The following is a 24,075-nucleotide window of genomic DNA, read 5'->3' as shown; positions in this document are numbered from 1 at the left end:
AGTTTACCTATTACTAGTTTGCGAAGCACTTGATACAAAAATCACATCTGCTCATTTAATTATCACAGCATACAATCCCGATCACAAATCTGTAAAGTGCTTACGTGCTTTAAGAGAATTTCGATGAACTGGAGAGCTTTAGCAAGTGATAGGCATTTTGCATTAACAATCACAGAATCACAGAATCACAGAATCACAGAATCACAGAATCACAGAATCACAGAATCACAGAATCACAGAATCACAGAATCACAGAATCACAGAATCACAGAATCACAGAATCACAGAATCACAGAATCACAGAATCACAGAATCACAGAATGGTAGGGGTTGGAAGGGACCTTTAGAGATCATCTAGTCTAACCCCCCTGCAGAAGCAGGGTCACCTAGATCAGGTTGCATAGGAACATGTCCAGCAGGGTCTTGAAGACCTCCAAGGAAGGAGACTCCACAACCCCTCTGGGCAGCCTGTGCCAGGGCTCCCTCACCTCTTATGTTTAAGTGGAACTTTTTGTGTTCCAGCTTCATCCCACTACCCCTTGTCCTGTTGCTAGCTACTATAGAAAAAAGGGATGTCCCAACCTCCTGACACCCACCCTTTAGATATTTGTAAATGTTAATAAGATCTCCCCTAAGTCTCCTCCAGACTAAACAGCCCCAGTTCCTGCAGCCTTTCCTCATATGAAAGATGCTCCAGTCATCAACAACAGCTACCTTCAAGTGCTAAATTCTTGCAGGGAAAAAGCTCATCCATACTAGTAGTATCAGTGCAACACTAATGACTCCCCTGACATTAACAAGAGAGTGGATGTCAGTGTTACTCCTATACCAAATGCTGATTTGTGCTGTTGTACTGTAAATAATTGTGGAATTGAATCAGTAAAACAGCAGTAAAGCAGAAAAGCTCAAACTCTTATCTAGTAGAGTACTTCTCTCATCCAGCAGTTTGCACCAACATTGGTCTATTTCCATCCAGTGATTCCAAGAATTTCACTTGCACACTAAGGAATCTAATTTCACTGAGATTTCTCATTTCACTGTAACTTGTGTTTAAACCTGGGATACTGCAGACAAATAGTTAAATACAATTTAATGCTGACAACCACCATCTCACACACACAAAGCTGTGATGTGACTTATTTTTTTCATGAAGGTGCACAACTCCTTTCACACAAAGGTGAAGTTACACATGCAGCTGCACTGTACTACTTTGAATCAGAACCTGGGGTGTTCCGAACCAATGCCTCAGATCAACAGCATTGAGTTTCTTGAATTCCCTCTCACTGGGAATTCCTTATTTTAATGTTAGTTCACTAGTTTGAAAAAGTCTTGTTCCCCTAGCAGCCAAATTTATTTCCAAGTTGCACAGAATGAAGTTCATTTTGGAGTTATGTGAACCCTTACAGAAGGATGTTAACCATGCATGTACACAAGGCAATACAGTGCTTTGATTAGGATGGACACATGGTTCAGTGATGTGTAGTTCAGTCACCACATTCATGCTCATTTTCAGTACCTGCTAGATACTTCACTTCTGATGGAGAATTCCAAGAAAGTAGAAAAAAAGAAAGCAAAAGTGAAGATTACTGAAGTTCAAGATGTCAAGGTACTTTAGGAGCTACAGAACTAAGCATCAAAACCCATCACCCTCTCTCTTCTTCAAACACTTGAAAATAGTCACCCAGCTGCACAGCTTAGGATGACGTTCAGAGGATGATCCACTTCATATCCAAGCTACTCCCATTTCGGTGAGGAACTCTGTCTAGCCTCCAAGCTACTTAAGTTCCAGCCACAGCACAGGGAGCTCCCACCAGGGGCAAACCCCAGTCTTGGGAATCACTCAAACTCAGGATTAAGCAGGCACTCCAACTTACTTCTGTGCACACACAGTCCTCACTGCTTGCGACACAACACATCCTTACCAAACCTTCTCTATAAATAACAGCATCTTGGTGGAGTAAGTGCTAGATTTTTAGGCAGTCTGATTAAGTGTTATAGATGATCTAATTGGTATATTGCAAGACTGAGTTATGCAATTAGAGCAATGCTGTTAGATTTATGAAAAGTTTAACTTTAGTTCAAGTGACACATAGAAAACAATCATTTCAGAAGCATTGTTTCACATTGTATCAGCTAAGCTTGCAGCAGTGAAGAGCAAAACTAAGCTACTGAGCTGATAAGCTGTACAACACAGATTACCTTCTGTTATCCCGTAGAACAGGTGAAAAAAAATGGAAGAAAAACAACGTTAATCTGTTGAATTTTTAATCAACATTTCAAATACAACATGCTCACTCTAGCTTACAAACATTTTCATCCTACCTTCTTGCCAGCACCAACATTTGCCTTGGCTGTGCCCCTGACTTTCTTCATTCTGTTCTTACGCTCCTTTCGCTGCTTCCTAGAAGTCTTCTTCTTTTCATACAAGCCGTGCTATTAAAAGAAGTTATAAGTTACATTCAGAGTTACTATATTAAATGCAAGTTCTATGTCTGCACTCTTCAATCACTGTTTAAATTTGAAATATCAGTTAAACAGTGAGACAAGCTGACTAATAAATGATTCAACACAAAGCACAAGCACTGAAACAGCGTAGGGATCAACCCCATCTCTTATTCTTCAGGACTTTTGATAGTGATTAGTTACATTTTACTGCTAAATATCACTGGCGATGTCTGTTTTGCCTTCCCAATTCCTCTGTTACGTACAAGAAAAAAACTTACCCTATTTTCAAACACAGAAACTAACCTATGCTACTTTAAGACTTCTTATATAGGTAGACCAACAGTACTTTCATAAAACTGAAGCTTTTAAACATGTAAGTCATGAACAATTAAGCATTTCAAATCCATCTTCCTTGTTTTCAAGTCACCAGAAGACAACCTACCCTGGCAAGCCTGTGCTTTGGTTCGTTTTTCTTTGCATAGTCCAAGGAATCGTAGATCATGCCAAAACCTGTAGTTTTGCCACCACCGAAGTGAGTTCTGAAGCCAAAGACGAAAATGACATCAGGGGTTGTCTTGTACATTTTTGCCAGCTTTTCCCTGATTTCTGTTTTGGGGACTGTGGCCTTCCCAGGATGAAGAACATCAATCACCTAAGAAGGACATTTTACAGGTTGTATGAAAGGTCAATATCCAGCACAACAGCCCAGCTCTGCAGTCATACCCTGAGTGTAATGCTTAAACTAATTCACCTTAGCAGGAGCAAGTATTATTAATTTGATAAGAAATGTTCCTAAGTTTCCCGCTTCACTGAAGCATTTCAACTGAAAAGACCTTTAATATTATCACTGCCAAATTCCACTAAACCATGTCCCTCAGCACCTCACCTACAAGGCTTTTAAATACCTCCAAAGATGGCAACTCCACCACTTCCCTTTTGCTGAAGAAATTTTCCCTAATATCCAATCAAAACCTCCCCTGGTGCAACTTCAAATGACAAAACATCTCACTACATCAACCATCATCATTTCCCTTCAGTATGTATCAATGCATTTAACCTCTGGAGGCTTTCAAGGTCCCCTACTTAAGAGTGGCTAAAAACCACTTGCAGAACCAGTAAATACCCAAAGACAATTTTCTGTATTCTTTTACCATCTGCTTGCGCTGAAGAAGCCTGTTTGTCATGAACTTCCTGGTTCGGATGGTCACTGTGTCATTCTGAGAGAGAAGACAGAAAAGAAAACAATAGCTAAACACGCAATTCAAAGCTGAAGAAATACATAAGTACTGCATGAGAAGGTGACAGTCAGGAGTCTCTCAGTTGGTGACAATGAGCACATAACCTAAATGGACTGGTCCTGGGCTACAAAATCACCTTCTATAAAGTACCCTGAAAAACTGACAGACTCTTCCTCAGTCTCGAAACGACACTGCAACGTACATATCTCCATCACTTCTAAAAGCTGAAGTGGTCTTTAATACAACACATGGATGACAAGCCTAAGCACCATTATGTAACATAAGTTTCATTAACACACTTTTATGCTTAAAATTTCCTTAATGCAGAGATCTCCTTAAAAAAAACCTTTCAGAGAGGAATAGCCATGAGACTGCTACATGAGCATGATTTCATTCAATGCTGTGGGTCAGAAGGGACCTCTAGAGCTCATCCAGCCCAACCCTCTGCCGAAGCAGGTTTTGCTCAATCAATCAGGGGCACAGGAACGTGTCCAGGCGGTTTTGGAAACCTCTGGAGAAGGAGCCTCCACACCCCTCCGGGCAGCCTGGGCCAGGGCTTCCTCACTTCAGCACCAAAGGAGTTTCTCCTGTTTAAGTGGAACTTTTAATGTTCTAGCTCATATCCATTACCCCTTGTCCTGTCACTGGACACGACAGAACCAAGTGCCACCCCATGCTCCTGACATCCACTTTTTAGGTACTTTGTCAATGAGGTCCCCTCTCAGCCTTCTCTTTTCTCGACTAACCCCATCACTCCTTTAGCACCTTAAGCAAAGGAACACAGTGTTACACCACGACCAAAGCCTAGAACTGCTCTTACCGACCAGCAGCACGGAGACACTGCGGATAAAGTCTATACCCCGGCCCACACTCCGGAGCCCATCCCCACTGACGCGCCGCGGCCAGGCCCCGGCTGAAGCTGGGAGGACAAACTCCCGCTCAGCTTCCGCCATACCCCCCCCAGCTCCTACGGGCAGGTCGGCCCATCAGGATCCGGCACGTCGGGAAGCCCAGGGGCGCAGGATGGCGGCAGAGCGAAGCGGATTACACCGCTGTAGGCGCACACACTCACCATCTTGGCTGCGGCCTCCCTGCCAGCGAGCGAGAAAAGGAAGGAAAGAGTCCCCGCAGCCAATCATAAGGCGGCGTAGGGGGCCTTTGCCTTGGGGGCGGAGCTATGCGTAGGGCCAAGGAGAAGGTGGCGGCAAGGGTGGCCTGTGCGTGCCTGACGGTAGCGTGTCTGAGGCGGGTTCCCTCACGCCGTCGCGCCCCGCCCCGCCGCCGGGCCCTGTGCCACGGCTGCTGTGGGGAAACCAGGCGCGGAGCTTGGAAGTGAGCGTGGCGGCACAGCTCCTGGTGCCAGGGGAAATGGGCTGTGGCTGGTGTGTAACGATAAAACGACCCATGTGCCGCGGGGAGCGCTGAGGTGGGCGCAAGCAGCGGCCGGGCGGAGCGGCGGCTGCCGGTGCCCGCTGAGGACGAGCCCGACGGCGGGAGGCGGCGCCGGGAGGCCGTCAGCTGTGCGCCAGCAGCGGGCGCTGCAGGCGGGGCCGCTCCGCGCTGCGGGTGCGCCGGGCCGCGCCGTGCCGTGCCGCGCCGTGCCGCCGCGTGCAGCCCGCCCGGCCTCGCGGCCGCGCCGCCGCCTCCCTTCACACACCGCAGCCACGGCGCCTTCCCTTCCCCGCCGCCGCCATGGTGAAGGAGCAGTTCAGGGAGACGGACGTGGCCAAGAAAATGTGAGTGGGGCGACCCGCGCGGCGTCCCGGAGGCTCGTGAGGGCTGCGCTGCCGCGGAGTGGGCTCGGTGGCCGTGGTGGCGAGCGGCGGAGCTGCCGGGATGTGCCGAACCGCTGTAAAAGAACCCGGGCAGAAGTTTAGCGTGCAGGAGAGCGCAGCGGGGCTGGTGTACAGCCAGGCCGCTTTTGCAAGCCACACCGGCGCTGTCGTAAGCGTTGCCGGGCTCGGCTCGGGCTGCTGGCGGGCCTCTGGGGTGGTGGTGCCTGGGGTGCAGCTCCATGGTTGCCCGAGGTAAATCCCCTAGACAGGGACCACAAACTCACCACAGAACAACTTTAATGTTTAGAGTTATCCGAAATCAGAACTTGCTTCAGCAATATTATGGATTGACTGGGCCACCTTTGCGTTGCTTCTAAATACATATATGTGTGCATTGCTGTAAGTAGTTCTGCACGTGTGTGTGCACCTACATATGTGTGACGTTTCCATTCCAGAAGCCACATCTGTTTTGGCATGAAGTCTCCAGAGGAGATGCGTCAGCAAGCTCACATTCAAGTGGTGAGCAAAAACCTCTATAGTCAGGACAACCATCACTCTCCACTGCAGTATGGAGTACTTGACCATCGCATGGTGAGAACTGGCTGGCTTTTTTCCAACCCTTCGTGTGGAATGACTTGGTTTTAAATAAGAGCGACAGAAATTCACTGCTTGTCCAGAACACATGCAAATGTGCATCTACTTGAATTGTTATAGACTGTCAGTTGCAGTGACAAGCTGCTTGCTTCATGCTTTTGAATGGTTCGGGAAAGCATTGGGCATAGTTGCTGAGAGACCCAGACAGATTCCTCTACAAAATGATACATTGCGGATTGATTGGCTGTAAATCACTTTCAAAAGTTCTGTGAGCTCATGTGACAAATATCAGTAGGGCCTGGATGTGAAGGACACTTTTCTTAAAGTGAATGTATGCTACTGATACTGGGAAAACTAAGTGCTGTGAGCCTGCTGACTAGCTTAATAACTTTGTATTTTCTATGCATTCAATTGATTATAGCTATTTTTTTGTCTATGATTCTTCTCCTCCCAAAGGGAACCAGTGAAAAAGACCGTCCCTGTGAAACCTGTGGGAAAAATCTAGCTGATTGTTTAGGACATTATGGATACATTGACTTAGAACTGCCCTGTTTTCATGTTGGATACTTCAAAGCCGTGATAGGCATCTTGCAGGTAAAAACAATCCTCATTTGCTTTCAGTTTCTAGGCTAGAAAAAGGAAACTATCAGGAAAGATGATTCTTGAAAGAGTGATTAAAAGATCCAAACGGAGCTGTATCATAAATTTTATCTTGATGCATCTTGTGTGTTGTAAATGAAATGTGTTTCAATACCAGTCTCAGTGATGTAAATACATCCATTCATTTATGATGTGACAGGTTAATTCAATCCATTGTTTTCCTATAGGAGTTTGAATTAAAAGTATGAGATACAGCTTGTTTTAGAACATCACAGTAAATCAAAGCTCTTTTTTATATGGATTTTCAGATTCTTGCAGAACTTAGATAAGTATTCCCTTCATTGACTGTATTTTTTTTCCATGTGTTTTTCTGGTGTGTCACAACATGTCAATTGGTCTTTCAACCAAGACCATTTCATTCAAAAACCCTGCATTCTATTGAAGAGCTGTAAAGAGGTTACCTCTCTAAATGTGCCTGTTAAACCACTGTGTTGATATGTGTTTACATTTAAGATGATCTGCAAAACCTGTTGTCATATCATGCTGTCAGTGGAAGAAAAAAAGCAGTTTTTGGATTACCTGAAGCGACCTGGCCTTACGTATCTTCAGAAGAGAGGCCTAAAAAAGAAAGTGTCTGAAAAGTGCAGAAAGAAAAACACTTGTCCCTACTGTGGTGCCTTTAATGGTGAGTGTTGACATTGGCAGTTAGTGATATTTATCTCCTGTGATACTTTTTACCTTGGTGGCTGTGATAGGCATCAAAATTCTGACTGTCCTTGTTTGTTCCTCAGCTAATGGATGTTCTTTCTGGCCCTTATTAAGAATCTAGTAGTTGCATTCTTAATGCCTGATACATGCTTGTTGATATTTTATTCATGTGGCTATAGACATTATCCTAGTTTCTTCTTTTCTTTTATTATGACATGTCTTCATGACAATAACCAATATTGCTAATTGAGTAATGGCAAAAAACCCCCTCACTTCATGTGTTAATATATTGGGAGCTATTGTCAGGGATCAATATATAAACAGAGAAGTGTTTGTAGACTTCGTAATTTTAACTTCATCTTCCATCATTGTATTAAATTATCTTCAGACTAGAGATGTGCTTGTCTTCTAGGAGGATGTGTTCTGCAATTTGGCAGTATTTGAACTGTGGTGATCTTGGATTACACTGGAATTTGTTCTTTGGGCCAGGGTATCTTTATAAGAGTACACATTTCTTTTTCAAAATGCTTTTCTCTTTGTGTACACTAAGCAAGTGATGCTGCTGTTAAAGGGCTTGCAGTGTTACAGGTTAATAGTGGATGGTTAGTTCATAACTTGAAACTTTGTGTTTTTAACTCACTAAAATTGTGGGTTAACTCGCTAAAATTTAACTCACTAAAAATCTGAATAAACAGAGAGTTGTTTCATTGTAAGTGACATTTATGATTTGAGGTACAAGCAATAGGCACTTAAGTGGCAGGTGAGCATAGTTCAGGAAAATAGTTGAGTTCAGAAAGTGCTTGTACTAGTCAGTGGAAGTTTCATGAATAGAATTACCTGCATGACTTGATAATATTTCTCAGACTTTCTGACAATTCACTTCCAAAATTACATTAGAGGATACTGGGATGATACATAAACAGCACATATTAGTCCTGTTTGAGTGTGGGACCTTCTACTTTAAAAAATATCTAGAGGTGAAGCTGAGTCAAAGTATTGGCTGAACCATCTGCTCTCAGGCTTTAGAAGCTGCCTTGTGACTCGGGCACACCAAGGTAGCCATACAAAGAGACAAGACCTGATTGCTCTCCTCTTCTGGGCATTTAGGAAGCTGGTTAATAAAGCTAATCAGATTCTATTCTATTCCTGTGTTCACTGAAGGTTTAACTAGTTTTAGAGCTACATCTTACTCATTTTAAGTTTTGGGTGGGTTTTTTTTTTTAGAGTTCAAAAAACCCCCAAACAACCAAGTAACCCTACCCATGTTTATTTGCTTGCAGGAACTGTGAAGAAGTGTGGCTTATTGAAAATAATACATGAAAAGTACAAGACCAATAAGAAAGTCGTAGATCCAGTAGTATCTACTTTTCTCCAGTCCTTTGAAACTGCCATAGAACATAACAAAGAAGTAGAGCCATTATTGGGAAGAGCTCAGGTGAATTTTATTATGGCTTACATTTTCTGCTACTTTTTATGTATAAAATAGGCTGCTGCACTGAAAACCTTTAAGGGGTTTTAAGCCTTAGGGCAGTCCAAGGTTTATATATACCAAAACACACTTGAAGGATGCTTGTATTTGCTGCACTAATGCTGACTGTGCTAAAATGAGAAAATCAGTTTATTGGTATGTTCTGATTTCTGTCTGTGAAGAAGGGGGATGTTCTTGGTGTGTGATACTTCCAGAAGCTAGAAAAGAGTGAAGTATAGGCCTATATAAACTCTTCATGTACATATAGATTTACTGTAAATCTGAGTTTATTAGAAGACACCAAGTTTCTTTTTTAGTCAGAAGAGCTTAATGTTGAGAAGGAGAAAATTATCAAACCTTCCTGTTTCATTCAACTTTGCATTGTGTGCAGTTTTGTATTTCCTTCTGCTCTTTGCAAGGAAAGAAGCAGCAGAGAATATCTGGCATTTCTTATACTACAGCAGTAGCTGTACTAAGGAGAGAGACATCAAATTTTCAGAACTAGTCTAGAAAGAGCTGTAACTCATGTAATAAAATGATTCCAATGTACTATAAGTTTGTTGTAACAGGTTTATTGAGTTGATTTGTCACATAATGACGAAATACTCTTTGTGAACTTTTAAGAAAAGAGAGTAGAGTGATGAGAAACAAACACTGATGAGGGGAAGGAAAAGGATGAAAGAGTATAGCAACTTAGTATGATGCTGAAAGCATTGGTTCAGAAGAAGTAAACCAAAGTATAGTTTTGCTTGCATGAGTAGTTCTGCTGTATTTATCTTTTAAAGTAGATTTTTGAACCATCAGTAAATGAGGGGAGGAGGGAAGCACTGAAGCTGTTGTATGATGGCTTCTTCTCTCCATTCTCCAATGCATTCTGTAGGAAAACTTGAATCCTTTGGTAGTGTTGAACCTCTTTAAAAGAATCCCAGCAGAAGACATCCCCCTGCTTCTAATGAACCCCGAAGCAGGCAAACCTTCAGATTTGATCCTCACACGACTCTTAGTGCCTCCACTGTGTATCAGACCTTCTGTCGTGAGTGACTTGAAGTCTGGAACCAATGAAGATGACTTGACAATGAAGCTCACAGAGATAATTTTCCTCAATGATGTAATTAAAAAGGTGAGTCATCCTTCAAACTCTGAGGCTGTTGCCTTTGAAAATATTGTTAGAATTGAATATAGCAAGTGGTTTTACTTTTCTTACTGCTTACAGTCTAGCAAGCAGTCTGTACTGCACTGCTGTGATTTGGCATCTTGTTGAACGAAATAGAGTATAGGACCTGCTGAAGACCTGCTGTGGGTCATGGGAAACGGTTTTGTGTTTGAATTCTGGTCCATAAACTCTTTGTCTACTTTCGTGCGCTCCTTGCACACTTTTTGAGCTCACTTGCACGTGTTCTTACTCTTCCTTTCTCTCTTTCCCTTTCTGTTTTTATAGCTGTCATGACTATAACACTTTTTTAGTGGTCACTTACAATGAAGACATTTTACCTATTTGTTTTACTACATCTTTGACCTGTCTTTATTATTCCTTCTTATGGAATCTGATTTCAGTTAGTATGGTTATCAAATTGAGACTTAAAAGGAAATTTGTCAGTTTATCATTTACTTAGAAGAACAGTTCTATGAAATCAGTAGTTTTCAGGCTTGTCAAAACTCATCTTTTATCAGGCAGACAAAATCAGGTGGCCACTAATTCTCCTGTGACTGTAAAATTATTAACTACTGGCCATGAACTTATATTAGCTTAACTTCAGTGACTTGGGGAAAATATAACTTAAACAAATACATAGTTTTGTGAGCATTTCTCCAAAGCTGATGTGAGTCAAAAAGAATTCTTTAGCTGGGTTATCTTGTGAATGGCCATAGGCTTAGCAGTACCCATCGTGTCTTGAAGTTATCCCTCCTGTTTCATTCCAATGTGTGAAAGTTGAACATGGTTTTTGAAAGAACAGTTGTACTCACATCAGAAGAATTCTTTGCTAGTTTTAGTATGTACTGTTGTATTTTATTTTCTGAACTGGATAACTGTTTTGTTTAGCATAGGATATCAGGAGCCAAAACACAGATGATTATGGAAGACTGGGATTTTCTTCAGCTGCAGTGTGCCCTGTACATCAATAGTGAGCTTTCGGGAATACCTCTCAACATGGCACCTAAAAAATGGACCAGAGGTTTTGTTCAGAGACTTAAGGGAAAGCAAGGTTTGTCTAGAAATGTATTTTTATTTAGATTTATTAATTAAGCCACAAATACTTACTATTCCAAAGAATCTGTCTGTTGCTCTTGTGTTGCACTTCAGTGATGTACCTTGAAAGATGTTCCAATGTGCTGTCTTAACAGATGGCATTTTGAAAACAATTATTTACAAAGACTTTTCCCTTGCCTGTTTTGTTAGGTCGGTTTAGAGGCAATCTGTCTGGAAAGAGAGTGGATTTCTCTGGCAGAACAGTCATTTCACCTGATCCTAACTTAAGAATAGATGAAGTAGCAGTGCCTATTCATGTTGCTAAAATACTAACCTTTCCTGAAAAGGTAAGTAGTGTAGAACCAAAACTTTTTCTATGCCCATCTTTGTTATCATAACCAGACCTCAGTATTGTCCTTTATAGCCTTACTTTAAAAGGGAGTGCATGTATTGCTTTATGTTTGGAATGTCGTTCAGTGATGAGTGATGCTTTGCTAGTTCTGTTGCTGCTGGTAAATGAAGGTTGCAGCATCAAATACATGCAAGTACTGGGAAGGCATATGGTGTAAGGAGAGACATATCAAGAGAGAAGAGTTTTGCTTGATACTCTTTGAACTTGTGGTTTATCTGTCTAAGGAGTGGTTCTGTATCTTTATTTCTGAATTTGCTTCCCAGGTTGTTAATTCAATTTCACTCTGATGTTCTGCTCTGTGGTTGACTTCTATTTTCCTCCTCTATTCCTTCCTACCTATTGCCTTCAGCAGCTGGAGGCTGTGAGGGAGATCATCTCTTGAGCCTAAAATCTGAAAACAGCAAACCTCCCAGCAAAAACAAGAGATCATGAAATATGTTTCATTTGTTTCTGATTGAAGTCTTTCTGCAACAGGTGAACAAAGCCAATATTAATTTGATGAGGAAGCTTGTCCGTAATGGTCCTGATGTTCATCCTGGAGCCAACTTCATTCAGCAAAGGCACACACAGATGAAAAGGTATCATGCTTACCTGTAATGATTCATTTCTTATTTCTCCCTGTCAACTTGTTCTTGCTGCTATGTGAAAACAATTATATCTACAGCAATGGACATTTTTTTATAGAATCTTTCATAAAGGACAGTACCAAAAAAAAAAGTCATTATCTCCTCAGCTTCAGTGTACAATTTCTTTTCAGATAATATGTTGTGTTTAAACTTAAGTGTGCATATTTCTGATACTGAACTGCAGTTTTTTTCTTTGACTAAGCCTCTCATTTGAAATAGATAAATGGAAGTGGGCAGTTTTGGTCACCTTGTACTGACTGCTTTCATGAGAGACCTCATCTGCTCAGTTTATGGGTAGTAAGAAGTGATAGGATGTGACTGAAACTCCCTTGTGCTCTGTGATACCTCTGAAACAAAGAATTTGTTTTTATAAGTAGACTTTCTTCTTACTTGTACTAATAACTGTAGCTTGGTTAACCAGTGCTACGAGTACATCCAGACCTCAAACATCATCCCTGCTGCTATTGTATGATGCCATCCACACTAATATTGAGTTCTAGTTATTGTAATACAAATATCCAACATGCATTATAAATACAGTGTTTGGTTTGATTGTGTTTTACACCTTTTGGCTTTTCCTTATGTGTTCTGACTCCACTGTTATGTGTTCCTGTAAGGTTTTTGAAATATGGAAACCGTGAGAAGATGGCACAGGAGCTGAAGTTTGGTGATATTGTGGAGAGACACCTTATAGATGGTGACATAGTCCTGTTCAACCGACAGCCCTCTCTTCATAAGCTGAGCATCATGGCTCACATTGTAAGTACACACACAGCCTGACATACAGCTAGTCCGTCCCTGAGTATGAGCTACTGGTACTTATACACACAAAAATGAACAGCTTCCTCTGAAATGCTGTGTGGGGACAAGAATAAATACAGTGCAGTTATGCTTTTGCATGAGGATTGATGTGGAGCTGGGCAGGATGCTGTCTGGGCAATTCCAGTAAGAGCCATCATTAGAAGAGTGTGGGCAGCAGGTTGAGGGAGTCTCTCCTCCCCCTCTTCTCTGCCTTGGTGAGGCCTCATCTGGAGTACTGTGACCACTTCTGGGCTCCCCAGCTCAAGAGAACTTCTGGCAGAGCTTCTTGTGTAACATAACCTGGGTACAATGTCTGTCAGTTCTTGGTTGAGTTCAGTCCTTTAATCAGAAATTTTAAGTCATCTTTGTGTGTAATAAAAAGTTAAAGCCTACAAGGAAGCACTGGGGCATAGCTTCTCATCCTTCAGCATGCTTGACTGAATGCATCTTTCTGTCTTTTTTTTTTCAGGCTAGAGTAAAACCTCACAGGACCTTCAGATTTAATGAATGTGTGTGTACACCATACAATGCAGACTTTGATGGAGATGAGATGAACCTTCACCTTCCTCAGACAGAAGAAGCAAAAGCAGAAGCACTTGTTTTAATGGGGGTAGGTAGATAATCAGAGACTGGGATTTCACTAGTGACAGAGAGACTGAGCCCTGTGTTCCTTAACTTGCATGTGAAAGATTCCCAGTTTTGTATAATGTGCAATTGTGAAGCTGCCTGAAAACTCTGCAAAAGGTAATTTAGCATAAAGTAGGACTGTTATGCAATGATAGATCTATATTTAGCATCCATGGAAAACTCAGTGGGTTTAAGCAAGTAGATGTCATTAGTATGTTTCTGCCTGACTGTCTTTAGTGATTGCTACCAAAAGAGGGTGACTCTGTTGTGAAACAGATTCTTTGCTTTCTGATCTGTCAGCCCAGCAATTGCAGACAGCCAGAACAATTAAAAATGAGGCAGAAATAGCGTACTTGTACTGGAGAAGGGAGTTTACCAGGGAAGGCAGGGGACAGTAGGCTCTTAGAGCAGGGGAAAAAAGGAAGGAGGGAGGATAAAGAGGGATCTTATGGTCGCAGGCACTAATCTGTGGTGTGAATGTAGAGTCAGTAGCGTCAGTCTCAGGATTTTCCAGTCCATGGCTCCTTTAGGCTGACTGACTGCCACTGCTACTTCAGATGTACCAACACAACTGTTGGCAGAAACAGACGCTGTGAGCTTAAAAAGAGCCTCCCACCTGCCCCAAAGTGTGTGGTTTGGACAAAACTGCTGCATTGAGGGATGTGCTTAACTGGAATAGTAGTCCGAGTAAGACATCAGAAAATGAGGCTAGTGGAAGTGGCTAGCTGTGTATCAGTAGGGACAACACAACTTGGAGTGTTTCCCTAGCTCCCTGTAGTGAGCATGACCTTCTTTGTCCTTCTCAGGTTCTCAGACCTAGCTTGTCTTCTCCTCCCTCTCATGTTTGAACAGTAACTTAAAGCACATCGAGTTGATTAGAACTTCTGCTTGGAAAGAGAATGTGTAATTTTGAGTATTTTTGAGTCATTTCATATTGTCCCTTAACTCTTGAGAGATTTACTCCAGTGGGCTGGAAATTTGAGGTTTTTCTTTCTTTTTGAAGAAAGCTCTGCCCTGATTTAGAATAACTTCTTACTATTTTTACTAAAATACCTGTCTCAAATGGTAAGTTTCATTCTGAATAACAAATGGAATACCAGTGTCTTCAAATGTGTCATTTCTTTGTTTCTTATATAGACTAAAGCAAACTTGGTAACACCAAGAAATGGAGAACCTCTTATTGCTGCTATTCAAGATTTCCTCACAGGTATTTATATAAGCTTATGCTTCATTTAAATAAACTTATGCTTGTGTGGAGCAATTAGAAAGGAATTCTGGAAAGGATTTACAAGTGGAACTGCCTAAACTATTGTCATTTTGCTTAGTAAGCAGATAACTGGTATTAAACTGAAATCATTGATACTGAATACTGATAGCTTTGAAATTTAATCTCCTTCTAGTCTGTCACATTAATACTGTTTTGCATTCTAGGTGCCTACCTTCTTACATTAAAAGATACTTTTTTTGATCGAGCCAAAGCCTGTCAAATTATTGCTTCTATCCTGGTGGGCAAGGACGAAAAGATTAAAGTTCGTCTCCCACCTCCAGCAATTCTAAAGGTGTGTCAAAACGTTTTTACATGTTACTAAAACTTTCTTTGTGTGTTCTTGGCCCATGGTGATGCTCTCACAAGAGACAGCTCTTGTTTTATCTGACATGAGTTTTGTATGAGACTTCATATTTGGAAAGTGCAAGGATCAGAGCTCAGGTTCCAAGTTATACAGAAGCTGTTTGATAGTTCCTGATGCTGAACCTTGAGTGAACCTTGCAGTCTGGATGTAAGGTTCCTTCAGGTCTGAAACAGCTTTGCTACCATCCTGGGAGACAGAGGCTTGGCTCTGAGCGGTCAGCAGAAGATACATCATTCTTAGTAACCTCAATGTTATTTGCTGTGCAGGCTAGTATGGTGCAACATGGAGAAACTTAGTTATTCCTTGGGCACTCTGAAGTCATGTCCTGAAATGCTCAACAGTTCCAGGTTTCAGCAACCCATATAGAGGTGTTAAATCTGGGAAATGGTATGCTTTAGTCATTAGGCAATGTGTTAAAGAGGATGAGTGACATGTGATAGGTTTTTTTTGTTAGTGTTAGTTGCATTTTTTATTTCTTTCTTGTTTGTGTGTTAGGTCATGTACACAAAATATTTATTATGAAGGACATAATATTTGTATTCCACAAACTTTGAAGAGATCTCTAGTATGGTTTATGAGATCAGAGTCTGTTAAGCTGTGATTTGCATAATAATAATATCAGGGAAATTTAGAAAATGAAGTTGAAGTACGAGTGACTAGGACTATTTAAAGCAAGGTCAGAGCTTTTATAGGCAGTATCTAATGTGAGTTTGACAACTTTTATCAATAGCCAAGAGCAGTGGCTGCTTCTGTCATTCCAAATGAATAGTTTTAGAGCTAGCTGTGGCAGTTACTGACCTTTAAGTACAAGTGGGGGAGTACATAATTGCAAGAATCTTTAACCTCCTAAAAATTTAAACCAAGGGCACTATATAAAGAAGGAATTATATCTATATATGTGTTGCAACCTCTTTGAGAAATGAAATTACAGCAGCAGCATCTTTTTTTTACTTTCCTTTTCTAATCTGAAAGGGAAACATGACAGTAACAGGGAGCAATAGAGCATGTTTCCCTAAATACATGCCCATACTCTGTACCCACACTTCACTGTTTCAAGAAATGCCACTCAACAGATTGACTAATTCATTGTAGAAAGGCTCTGTAGAGAAAAGAATTGTACAATTATATTCTTACTTACTGTTTTACTGTAGTTGGATCCTTAAACTCTGCAATCCTAATTCTCATCCTTTTGTTTTCTCTAAGCCTGTGACACTCTGGACAGGAAAACAGGTTTTCAGCCTCATTCTAAAACCCAGTGATGACTGTCCTGTAAAAGCCAATCTACGAACCAAGGGCAAACAGTATTGTGGCAAAGGAGAAGACCTGTGTTACAATGATTCTTGTGAGTGACACTTCTAAAGCTGTGTTTTGGAAGACTTCAAAGGAATTGTATTATTTTGTTGAGTTTGCTGTTGAGGTTGCTGTAGGAGTCAAAGCAATGCCTCACACAAGGATTCTGGACATGAAAAATCAAGTTATGCAGCTCTTCTCAGAAGCTGAAGTCATGCTGAAGACCAAAGATGTTTTCCTCTAATACAATTGCTTTTGTATGATGCTAGGGTTCTCCTGGTGCTACTGTAGCGCTTGAAGGTGAGAGAGAAAAAAGCCAAGAAGTGTAGGAAGTGGTTGTGCAGAGGGCAAGTGGAATAGTTTAACATCTTTAATGGGGTAGTGGCACAGAGATTAGAGGTTAAACAGTGAAAGGAGTTAGGATATGTAGGGAAGATGAAAATCCCTAGGATGTCAAACCATCTGCAGCCTTTCAGTTAGGGAAGTCAGAGCTACAGATGGAATGCAAAGCCTCAGGGTTGAAGAGGCTGTAGGAGATGAGCAAGGCTTTGCTGCTTGCTAATTTAACATTCATATGGTAACAGCTGGAAAAGAACTTGAGCAGGCAGGATTAGCTTGGCTCCCTGCTGCTCAGAAGTGTGAGTTAAGGAACCTAGGGGGGAACCGTTGATTTACAGTAATTCTGTCATGCCGTGTTGATGTGAGAGAGAATTTATATTAAGACTCATATCCATCTGAGTAATGTCTTTAGAAGACAGAACCACTCTGTGGTTGGGAAGTTGATTATAAACGTGGTGGCACAACTTGTGTCAGCCTGTAAGGAATACGAGGTGAAAGGTGACGAAGCAGTCCTATTCACACTCCTTTGAACACAGGCCATCTTTGCTCCACAGTCTTATTCATTTTAGGAAGGATGGGAAGAATTTCTGTTTTCTGAGTTTGACTGTAGCAGGTGATGCAGAAAACTTTTGGATCTCATTGGTGGTTCTGTTCAGTTCCTTGAGAAGAACTTAATTTCTGAACCAATACTAACTTTCTTCAGAATAGTCTGCAAATTCTCCCAAGTCTCAAGACAACCTGGTGTCGTATTTGGATTGTGTATTGATTACCTCAATTCATATAGAAAATCTGGAGCATAGAGTTCAATGTGCAGACATCTACAGCATTCCATGCACAATGATTTAAATTAGCTGCAGCTACATCTGCCACTTCTTTGAGAGATGCAGAATGAAGTTGAGAGTGAACATATATTATACTGCCCTCATAGAAAATATGTCCAAAGCTCATGTACTGAAGGTACCTTTTAATTGGTAAAAAGCTAAAGCTTGTAAGGAAGACAGTGCCTGAAATAGAAGGTTCCTGATGAGGCAAAAGGATGTAATCTAAAAGAGGAAGTGTGTGCAGGCCTGCAGGTGAGTTGGATGTTGCAATTAGAGGCATCTGAGTTCACTGTGTTTCTAAAATTTAACCTGAGCTTCCAGAGGTGATTGAGTTGAGCTGAATATCAGAATCTGAATGAGAGCTGTAACTTCATTCTGACATTTTGTTGCTCTACTTCATAAATAAATCAATACATGACATTGGTTTCTTACCTGTGATTAAGGACTTGATTTCTGGACAGATACTTTTGATGGAAGACTTTATTCTGGTTAATGAAACAAAGTGTATTTTCAGGCTTTTAATAAAAAGGGTTATTCACAATGTGTCTCACAAGTCTTAAATTGGATACAGTTCCCTTTTTAAGCAGGAGAAGAAGTAATTTTTAAATAATCAAGGTCAGGTTGTACACTATCCATGCTTACACACTTACTCATGCACTTCTACAGGTCCATGAAAGATGTGTCTTTAGGTTTTGTTCTTTTCATGCACATAGCTCTTATTTAGGAACCTGTTCCATAACTGATTTATAGACTTTAGGTAATATTTTAGAAAACCCACGAATTCTTTTACCTTTTCATTTCTAGATGTCACAATTCAAAACAGTGAGTTAATGAGTGGCAGCATGGATAAAGGAACCTTAGGTTCAGGATCCAAGAACAACATCTTCTATATCTTGCTGAGAGACTGGGGACAGGTAGAAGCTGCAGATGCCATGTCACGACTGGCCAGACTTGCTCCTGTCTATCTTTGTAAGTACATTTCCATGTAATATAGTACCTTGAAGCAAAAAATTCAGCAGAAAATCTTGCAATCAAGCAAGATTTTACCTTCAAATACTATATACTATGTTTAAAAAAATGAGCTAATTATGAAGCTGACAAACAGTGAAACAACAGATTGTGCCTTTGAAGTGTTACGATGATCATATGATGGGAGGAAACAAAGTTCCTGATGATAGTATTTCCTGGGTTTAATATGTTAGCTCAATATGAGAGTGAGCTATTGATATGTATTTCTTTTTCCCTTTAAATTATAGCTAATCGTGGCTTTTCAATTGGAATTGGTGATGTAACCCCTGGGCAGGGCCTGCTAAAAGCTAAGTATGAGCTCCTGAATGCTGGCTATAAGAAATGTGATGAGTATATTGAAGCTCTGAACACTGGCAAGCTACAGCAGCAGCCTGGTTGCACTGCAGAAGAGACACTAGAGGTATTATTTTTTATCGAAATCACAGTATATGTAGAGACTTCATTAATGTATTAATATCAATTATGAACTTTGAAGTTGGCTTCTGAAACCCCAAAGTATGAGCCAATAGGGTCCCTAGGTACACAACTTTAGCTGAGTCTATCTGGGCTTAACATTTACATGCTTATGTGCATTCAAAAAATGTTAGCTAAGTGCTAAACAACTGAGATCCTCCTTTTCTTCTGACTGGATATACTGGTAGATGTAGGAGAGAATGAAACTGCATAGGTGATTGGAATGGGGTTAATCAGATTGATCTGTATTTGCTAAGCTAGTAAAAACCTAGTCTGAGAAGCACAAGGTTCCTCTAGTTACAGATCTGTTTATATGTCAGTGTGTTCTTGCTTGTTGCTGGGGCAAGATTTAAGTGGAGTTTGGTTATGCTGGGTTTTTCCTTTCTTTCTGAAGAAATTTGGACGAAGAGCAATGCCAGAAACTTAAAGACAGGGACTGAAGTCAACTGAGCAACACCCTTTTTGTTCTATTTAATGCTTTTATCCATTTGTCTTCTTGGCTAAACAGTATCTAGTTTTTAAGTCTTGAAAAAAAAAAGGTAGTAAGAAGCAAAGGAATAAACCCCCTAAACAACAAACAAGCAGAAAATCCCACCCTTTGATGAGGTCCTGCCACAGTTCTCCAGTTTGAAGTGGCACTCTGCCTGGTAGAAGTGTCTTGCAGTCTTTTTCAGTCTTCCTCTTTTCAGACACTTGTGTATGTCCTAGAATGGGGCTTTTTTTGATACAGTTCTTAACAATTGGAGATATCAGTGTTATACTCTCTGCAGGCAGTCTAAAAATACTTCTTTTGTGTCAAAGGCTTAGTTCAGTGCTTCCTGTAGCTTAAGCTGATGCTGCTGACAAAAGAGATGCTCATGTCCCTGTTAAATCCTGACAGAAACTTTTTGTATAGCAAACTAGAAGGTTGTGGGAGTTACAGGATAGACTTGTTTTACCCAAAGCAATGTCTGGGTTTTCTTTTCTTTATTGTATTTTGACTTCTTTTTGACTACTGAAGGTATTACTGGCAAGTGCTGGAGCACTGGTTGTGTATGGTATTTTCAACAAATGCTGAATTTCTGAAATCTTGGGTTTCAGGCTTTAATCCTTAAAGAACTCTCAGTTATCAGAGATCACGCTGGCAGTGCCTGTCTCAGAGAACTGGACAAGAGCAACAGTCCCCTTATCATGGCTCTCTGTGGTTCTAAAGGTAGGGATAACTAAGCTTTGGGAGTAGATTGCATGCTCCATCACTGTTCTCAAAACTACATGTCTTTATAGCTTCTTTGATACAATTGATTGTGCAAGTGTTGTATACATTGGAAGTGTCTCCTCTTGGTAAGTACAGGCTGGGTGTAGTTAGTTAAAATCAAAGTGATGTGTTATCTTCTGTATCTTTATATTTTGGTACAAGTTTAAAAAAACCATCTTATTGGAATCTCAGATGTTAAGACTTGAATTAATTCATCACTATGAAGTTTTCAGTTGTATTTCTGACTTCAAGTGTCTGTGTCACATCCAAAAATCAGCTGAAAGTGATATATTAAGAATTTTAGCCATCTTCACTGCTTTGCTTCTGAAGGACCACCTGTGTGGTAAATATATTGCTAAAATAAGTTTACTGAAGAAATTATGGAGCAAAATATGTAGATGAGGATGACAGGTTGTACAAAGCCCAATCCATCAATGTCCATGACCCAAAGAAAAAAGAAAAGGAGCTGTTAGCTATGTGGTAGCCTAACTTAGTTGCCAATCTCTGCATAAATGCTGACATGTACAGGACAAGGAACAGAAAGGTTCAGTAATTGTTGCAGTCTAAATGCATTTTTGACAAATTATGAAGGTAAATAATGGATGTTCATAGAAGTGAACACAGCTCATCAGAGGAGCACTGATATGCCACATCTGTGAGATTTTTCTGTCTGTCTTTCTTTTCAGGCTCCTTCATTAATATATCCCAGATGATTGCCTGTGTAGGTCAGCAGGCTATCAGTGGGTCCAGAGTTCCTGATGGATTTGAGAACAGATCCTTGCCTCACTTTGAGAAGCATTCTAAGGTAATTCTGTATGTTTAAAATACACTGCAAAGGAAAGGGAAACACTGAACCATTTTAAGAAGGACACATGAAAGGATGAAGGATTAGACCTTTTTAATGTAGTAAAATGAAGTCTGATGATACAGTTTTGCTTCTCTTGAGAGTCCTAAGAAGAATTTCCTAAACCTTCTCTCTTGAGATCTGTTTCACTGCACAAAGGTGTTTCAGGACACCTATTGGGTGCACGTTGGTATCTTTAGACAGGTAAAATGTGCCACATAAACCATTCTGAAGTCTCTTCTTTTTGTTTTGTCCCCTAGAACAGATAAATATCATGAGCTGCTCTGAACATTACCTATTTAAGTTCTGTTCTTCATCATACAATAAGGAGTCTCAGGCACTTGTTAATACAATTCAGTGAAAGGAGGTTTTATAAACTGCTCTCTGAAACCTAAAGATTGCTCGAGAAGGTGTTAAGTACCAGCCATCAGTCTTGTTAGTGTGTTAGGTAACTCAAGTGGCAGATGGTGGCTGAGACACTTGCATTTGGCACTAAATGTCCAAATTTCGACTATTGACTCCTGTAATATGAAAACTTTTCCCTCTTGAATAAATTAAAGAAACAAAAATCTTAATGGACTAGATGAGAAAGAAGTTTTACTGATTCAGAAGGCTGCCTGTTAAATTAGCAGCACTCTTGATGGCTATTCATTGTTCTGCATGACCATGGAGGCAGCTTGATGTTATTTGACTTAAAGTGATGCCTGCATGAAGTTCCCTGGCAAGGACTCTTCTCAGAGGTGAGAGCAAACCATTTGAAACAGTTATGTAGGGAGCTCTAGTCATATTTTTTTCTGAATTCCTTAGTCTTTAGCACTGCAAATGCCTTTGTTATACTTTCCCAAAATGAACATTCTTATCACTCCTTCAATTTTAGCAACTCGAAGGATACCCAAAGTGTTTGGAACCGCTGTAGTGTTTGCCAGGAATGCCTAGAAGCACGACAAGGCTTGAAGGAGGAGAGAGAAAGTCCATTAGATTAGTTTGGAAGAACTATGCCAGAGTTTTGAAGCCTTTATTCGTGTCTAAAATGCAAACATTGAACTTGAAAGCTAAATGCAGCTGAGAGGATTGCTCTGTGTTTGTGTGTGTATTGGCTAACTGTCTGAAGGAATGTGTAACATGCATACAGAATGTACATTGAATTTGAACCTTTCTTCCCCACTCTTCTCTGTAGCTCCCAGCAGCAAAAGGCTTTGTTGCCAATAGCTTCTATTCTGGATTGACTCCTACTGAATTTTTTTTCCATACAATGGCTGGTCGAGAAGGTCTGGTTGACACAGCTGTAAAAACAGCTGAAACTGGATACATGCAGGTAACTGTCCATGCAGTGGGGGGTTGATCAGCCTTGCAAAAGGAGGGTGTTTATTTGAGCTGAGGGGTGGGGCGAAAGCACCTACATTGTGTGTGTTTGCTTTTAATGTAAGAGAGAGTAATTGTATTGTGAAATTGACTCTTGCTTTTAATTTGAGAGAGAGTAATTGTATTGTGAAATTGACTCTGCTCCAGTAGATGTGAGGTTTGTAAAGCAAACCTCAGGCAGTGGCACAGTAATACCTTGTGTAATCCCAAACTGGAGCTAAAGATCCCATTTACTTGCCTTGCACTGCTTCATTGGGGTTCTTTACCTGCAGAGGCGGCTGGTAAAATCCCTTGAAGATCTTTGCTCACAGTATGATTTGACAGTCAGGAGTTCTACTGGTGACATTATCCAGTTTATTTATGGAGGAGATGGCTTGGATCCTGCAGCCATGGAAGGGAAGGATGAGCCGCTGGAATTCAAACGCGTTCTAGACAATATCAGGGTAAGGGAAACTCAAGTCTTTGTTGGAAGTTGGAAAGGCAGGAAGTAATAAATTATGGAGTTCACTCTTTTTCTGTTTAATTCATTTGTCAGTTACCTTCTTGAGTGATCCTGTGTATGCTAAGAGTTACAGCTATTTTGTTTTTTACCTTGGAACACAGCAACTAGGACCAGAGCTGTGAAAAATAGGTTGTTCCTTCTGTTCTTGGACATCATTCTTCAGGCCTGATACCCAACTCACTAAATAAATTGCCACTGGCTTAGTTGGGTACTAGATTGGACTTGTACTACACAAAGTAATTTCTTACTGAATGAGGGCATGCATGTGCTTTGTGTTGAGCTGCTTCTTAAGCCAGAGGCCTGATGTGGTGTTGAGTTACTCTGGATGCAGCATGACGTTTGAAGAACAGTATTGTTTGGTTTTGGCTTTGTGGTTTGTTTGTTGGTGTTCCCCCTCACATCCCCCAGAAAATAAAAAGCCTTTTACTGAAGTGACTGTTGAGATTTCTATAATGTGAGTGTAATTAATGGGCAGACTTAGGAATGTGTGTGTGGATACCTTCAGGTTTACTTTAAGTAGAAGTGTATATAGACCTTCTCTTCATAATAGTCTGGTATTATATAGTAATCAGAAAATCCTCACAACCCCAAAACTAAAGAATACTGTTAATCAATTGTATGTATCCATATTCTGTGTCTTTACAAGGAAGGTTTTGTACATGTATTTCACCTGAAGAAGTGTGGGGTTTTTTCCCTCAGGCTGTTTATCCATGCCGAAGTGAACCAGCCCTGAGCAAAAACGAGCTGGTGTTAACATCCGAGTCCATCATGAAGAAGAATGAATTTCTTTGCTGCCGAGACAGTTTTCTGCAGGTAATTATCTCCTTTCCTTATCACACTGTGATTTCACTTTCCCTTCTAAATCAAGGAAATGACACAAAATGGTCTTACCAATCTGTGGGAGCAATGGCTGAATTTTATGCATCAGTAGCAGGAATAGCAGTTACTCAGTAATACATTTCTCTGCATTTAGGGGGCAGGGAGGTAGCACTAGTCATTTCAATTCTTATTATGGTGTTTTTTCATGTTCACCACAGGAACTTTAGAAATGTGAGAAAGATATGGTGATTTTTGAGTAGGAGGTACCA

The 24,075-nt window shown here is 40.7% G+C and overlaps 2 protein-coding genes across 10 annotated transcripts in view; one reads left to right on the top strand and one right to left on the bottom strand.

Annotated features, from left to right (window-relative positions):
• Positions 1 to 4,837, bottom strand: part of RPS24 (ribosomal protein S24) — a 491,176-nt gene extending 486,339 nt beyond the window's left edge. Inside the window, exons 1-5 of one of the 3 annotated variants that reach the window (XM_062001668.1) lie at positions 4,756 to 4,837; positions 3,597 to 3,662; positions 2,888 to 3,097; positions 2,323 to 2,433; positions 48 to 58 (exon numbers count right to left, since the gene is read on the bottom strand). In XM_062001668.1, the coding sequence (XP_061857652.1) occupies positions 56 to 58; positions 2,323 to 2,433; positions 2,888 to 3,097; positions 3,597 to 3,662; positions 4,756 to 4,758 (393 nt within the window). In that variant the 5' untranslated portion in view covers positions 4,759 to 4,837 and the 3' untranslated portion in view covers positions 48 to 55. Of the gene's footprint in view, positions 1 to 47; positions 59 to 2,322; positions 2,434 to 2,887; positions 3,098 to 3,596; positions 3,663 to 4,755 lie in introns of those variants that run through there. The other 2 variants (XM_062001667.1, XM_010201410.2) reach the window with 2 other exon arrangements.
• A 453-nt stretch (positions 4,838 to 5,290) lies between these two features.
• The window catches only part of POLR3A (RNA polymerase III subunit A), a 45,321-nt gene continuing 26,536 nt past the window's right edge, over positions 5,291 to 24,075 (top strand). For 6 of the 7 annotated variants that reach the window (XR_009819171.1, XR_009819175.1, XR_009819173.1 and 3 more), the window contains exons 1-21: positions 5,451 to 5,710; positions 5,914 to 6,049; positions 6,509 to 6,646; positions 7,166 to 7,337; positions 8,641 to 8,795; positions 9,709 to 9,948; positions 10,870 to 11,032; positions 11,227 to 11,363; positions 11,903 to 12,006; positions 12,672 to 12,813; positions 13,325 to 13,465; positions 14,620 to 14,689; positions 14,914 to 15,041; positions 16,317 to 16,455; positions 18,368 to 18,532; positions 18,820 to 18,992; positions 20,126 to 20,237; positions 20,966 to 21,084; positions 22,301 to 22,438; positions 22,758 to 22,928; positions 23,687 to 23,800. Coding sequence is in view for 1 of the 7 variants with exons in the window: in XM_062000985.1 (XP_061856969.1) it covers positions 5,520 to 5,710; positions 5,914 to 6,049; positions 6,509 to 6,646; positions 7,166 to 7,337; positions 8,641 to 8,795; positions 9,709 to 9,948; positions 10,870 to 11,032; positions 11,227 to 11,363; positions 11,903 to 12,006; positions 12,672 to 12,813; positions 13,325 to 13,465; positions 14,620 to 14,689; positions 14,914 to 15,041; positions 16,317 to 16,455; positions 18,368 to 18,532; positions 18,820 to 18,992; positions 20,126 to 20,237; positions 20,966 to 21,084; positions 22,301 to 22,438; positions 22,758 to 22,928; positions 23,687 to 23,800 (3,048 nt within the window). In the remaining 6 variants the exon portion in view is untranslated. Of the gene's footprint in view, positions 5,420 to 5,450; positions 5,711 to 5,913; positions 6,050 to 6,508; positions 6,647 to 7,165; positions 7,338 to 8,640; positions 8,796 to 9,708; positions 9,949 to 10,869; positions 11,033 to 11,226; positions 11,364 to 11,902; positions 12,007 to 12,671; positions 12,814 to 13,324; positions 13,466 to 14,619; positions 14,690 to 14,913; positions 15,042 to 16,316; positions 16,456 to 18,367; positions 18,533 to 18,819; positions 18,993 to 20,125; positions 20,238 to 20,965; positions 21,085 to 22,300; positions 22,439 to 22,757; positions 22,929 to 23,686; positions 23,801 to 24,075 lie in introns of those variants that run through there. The other variant, XR_009819174.1, reaches the window with a different exon arrangement.

The sequence above is a fragment of the Colius striatus genome, chromosome 8 (assembly GCF_028858725.1).
Source record: "Colius striatus isolate bColStr4 chromosome 8, bColStr4.1.hap1, whole genome shotgun sequence".
NCBI classification, from domain to species: Eukaryota; Metazoa; Chordata; class Aves; order Coliiformes; family Coliidae; genus Colius; species Colius striatus.
The sequence above is the reverse complement of the archived record's forward strand: the minus strand, read 5'-3'. Positions and strand labels throughout refer to the sequence as shown.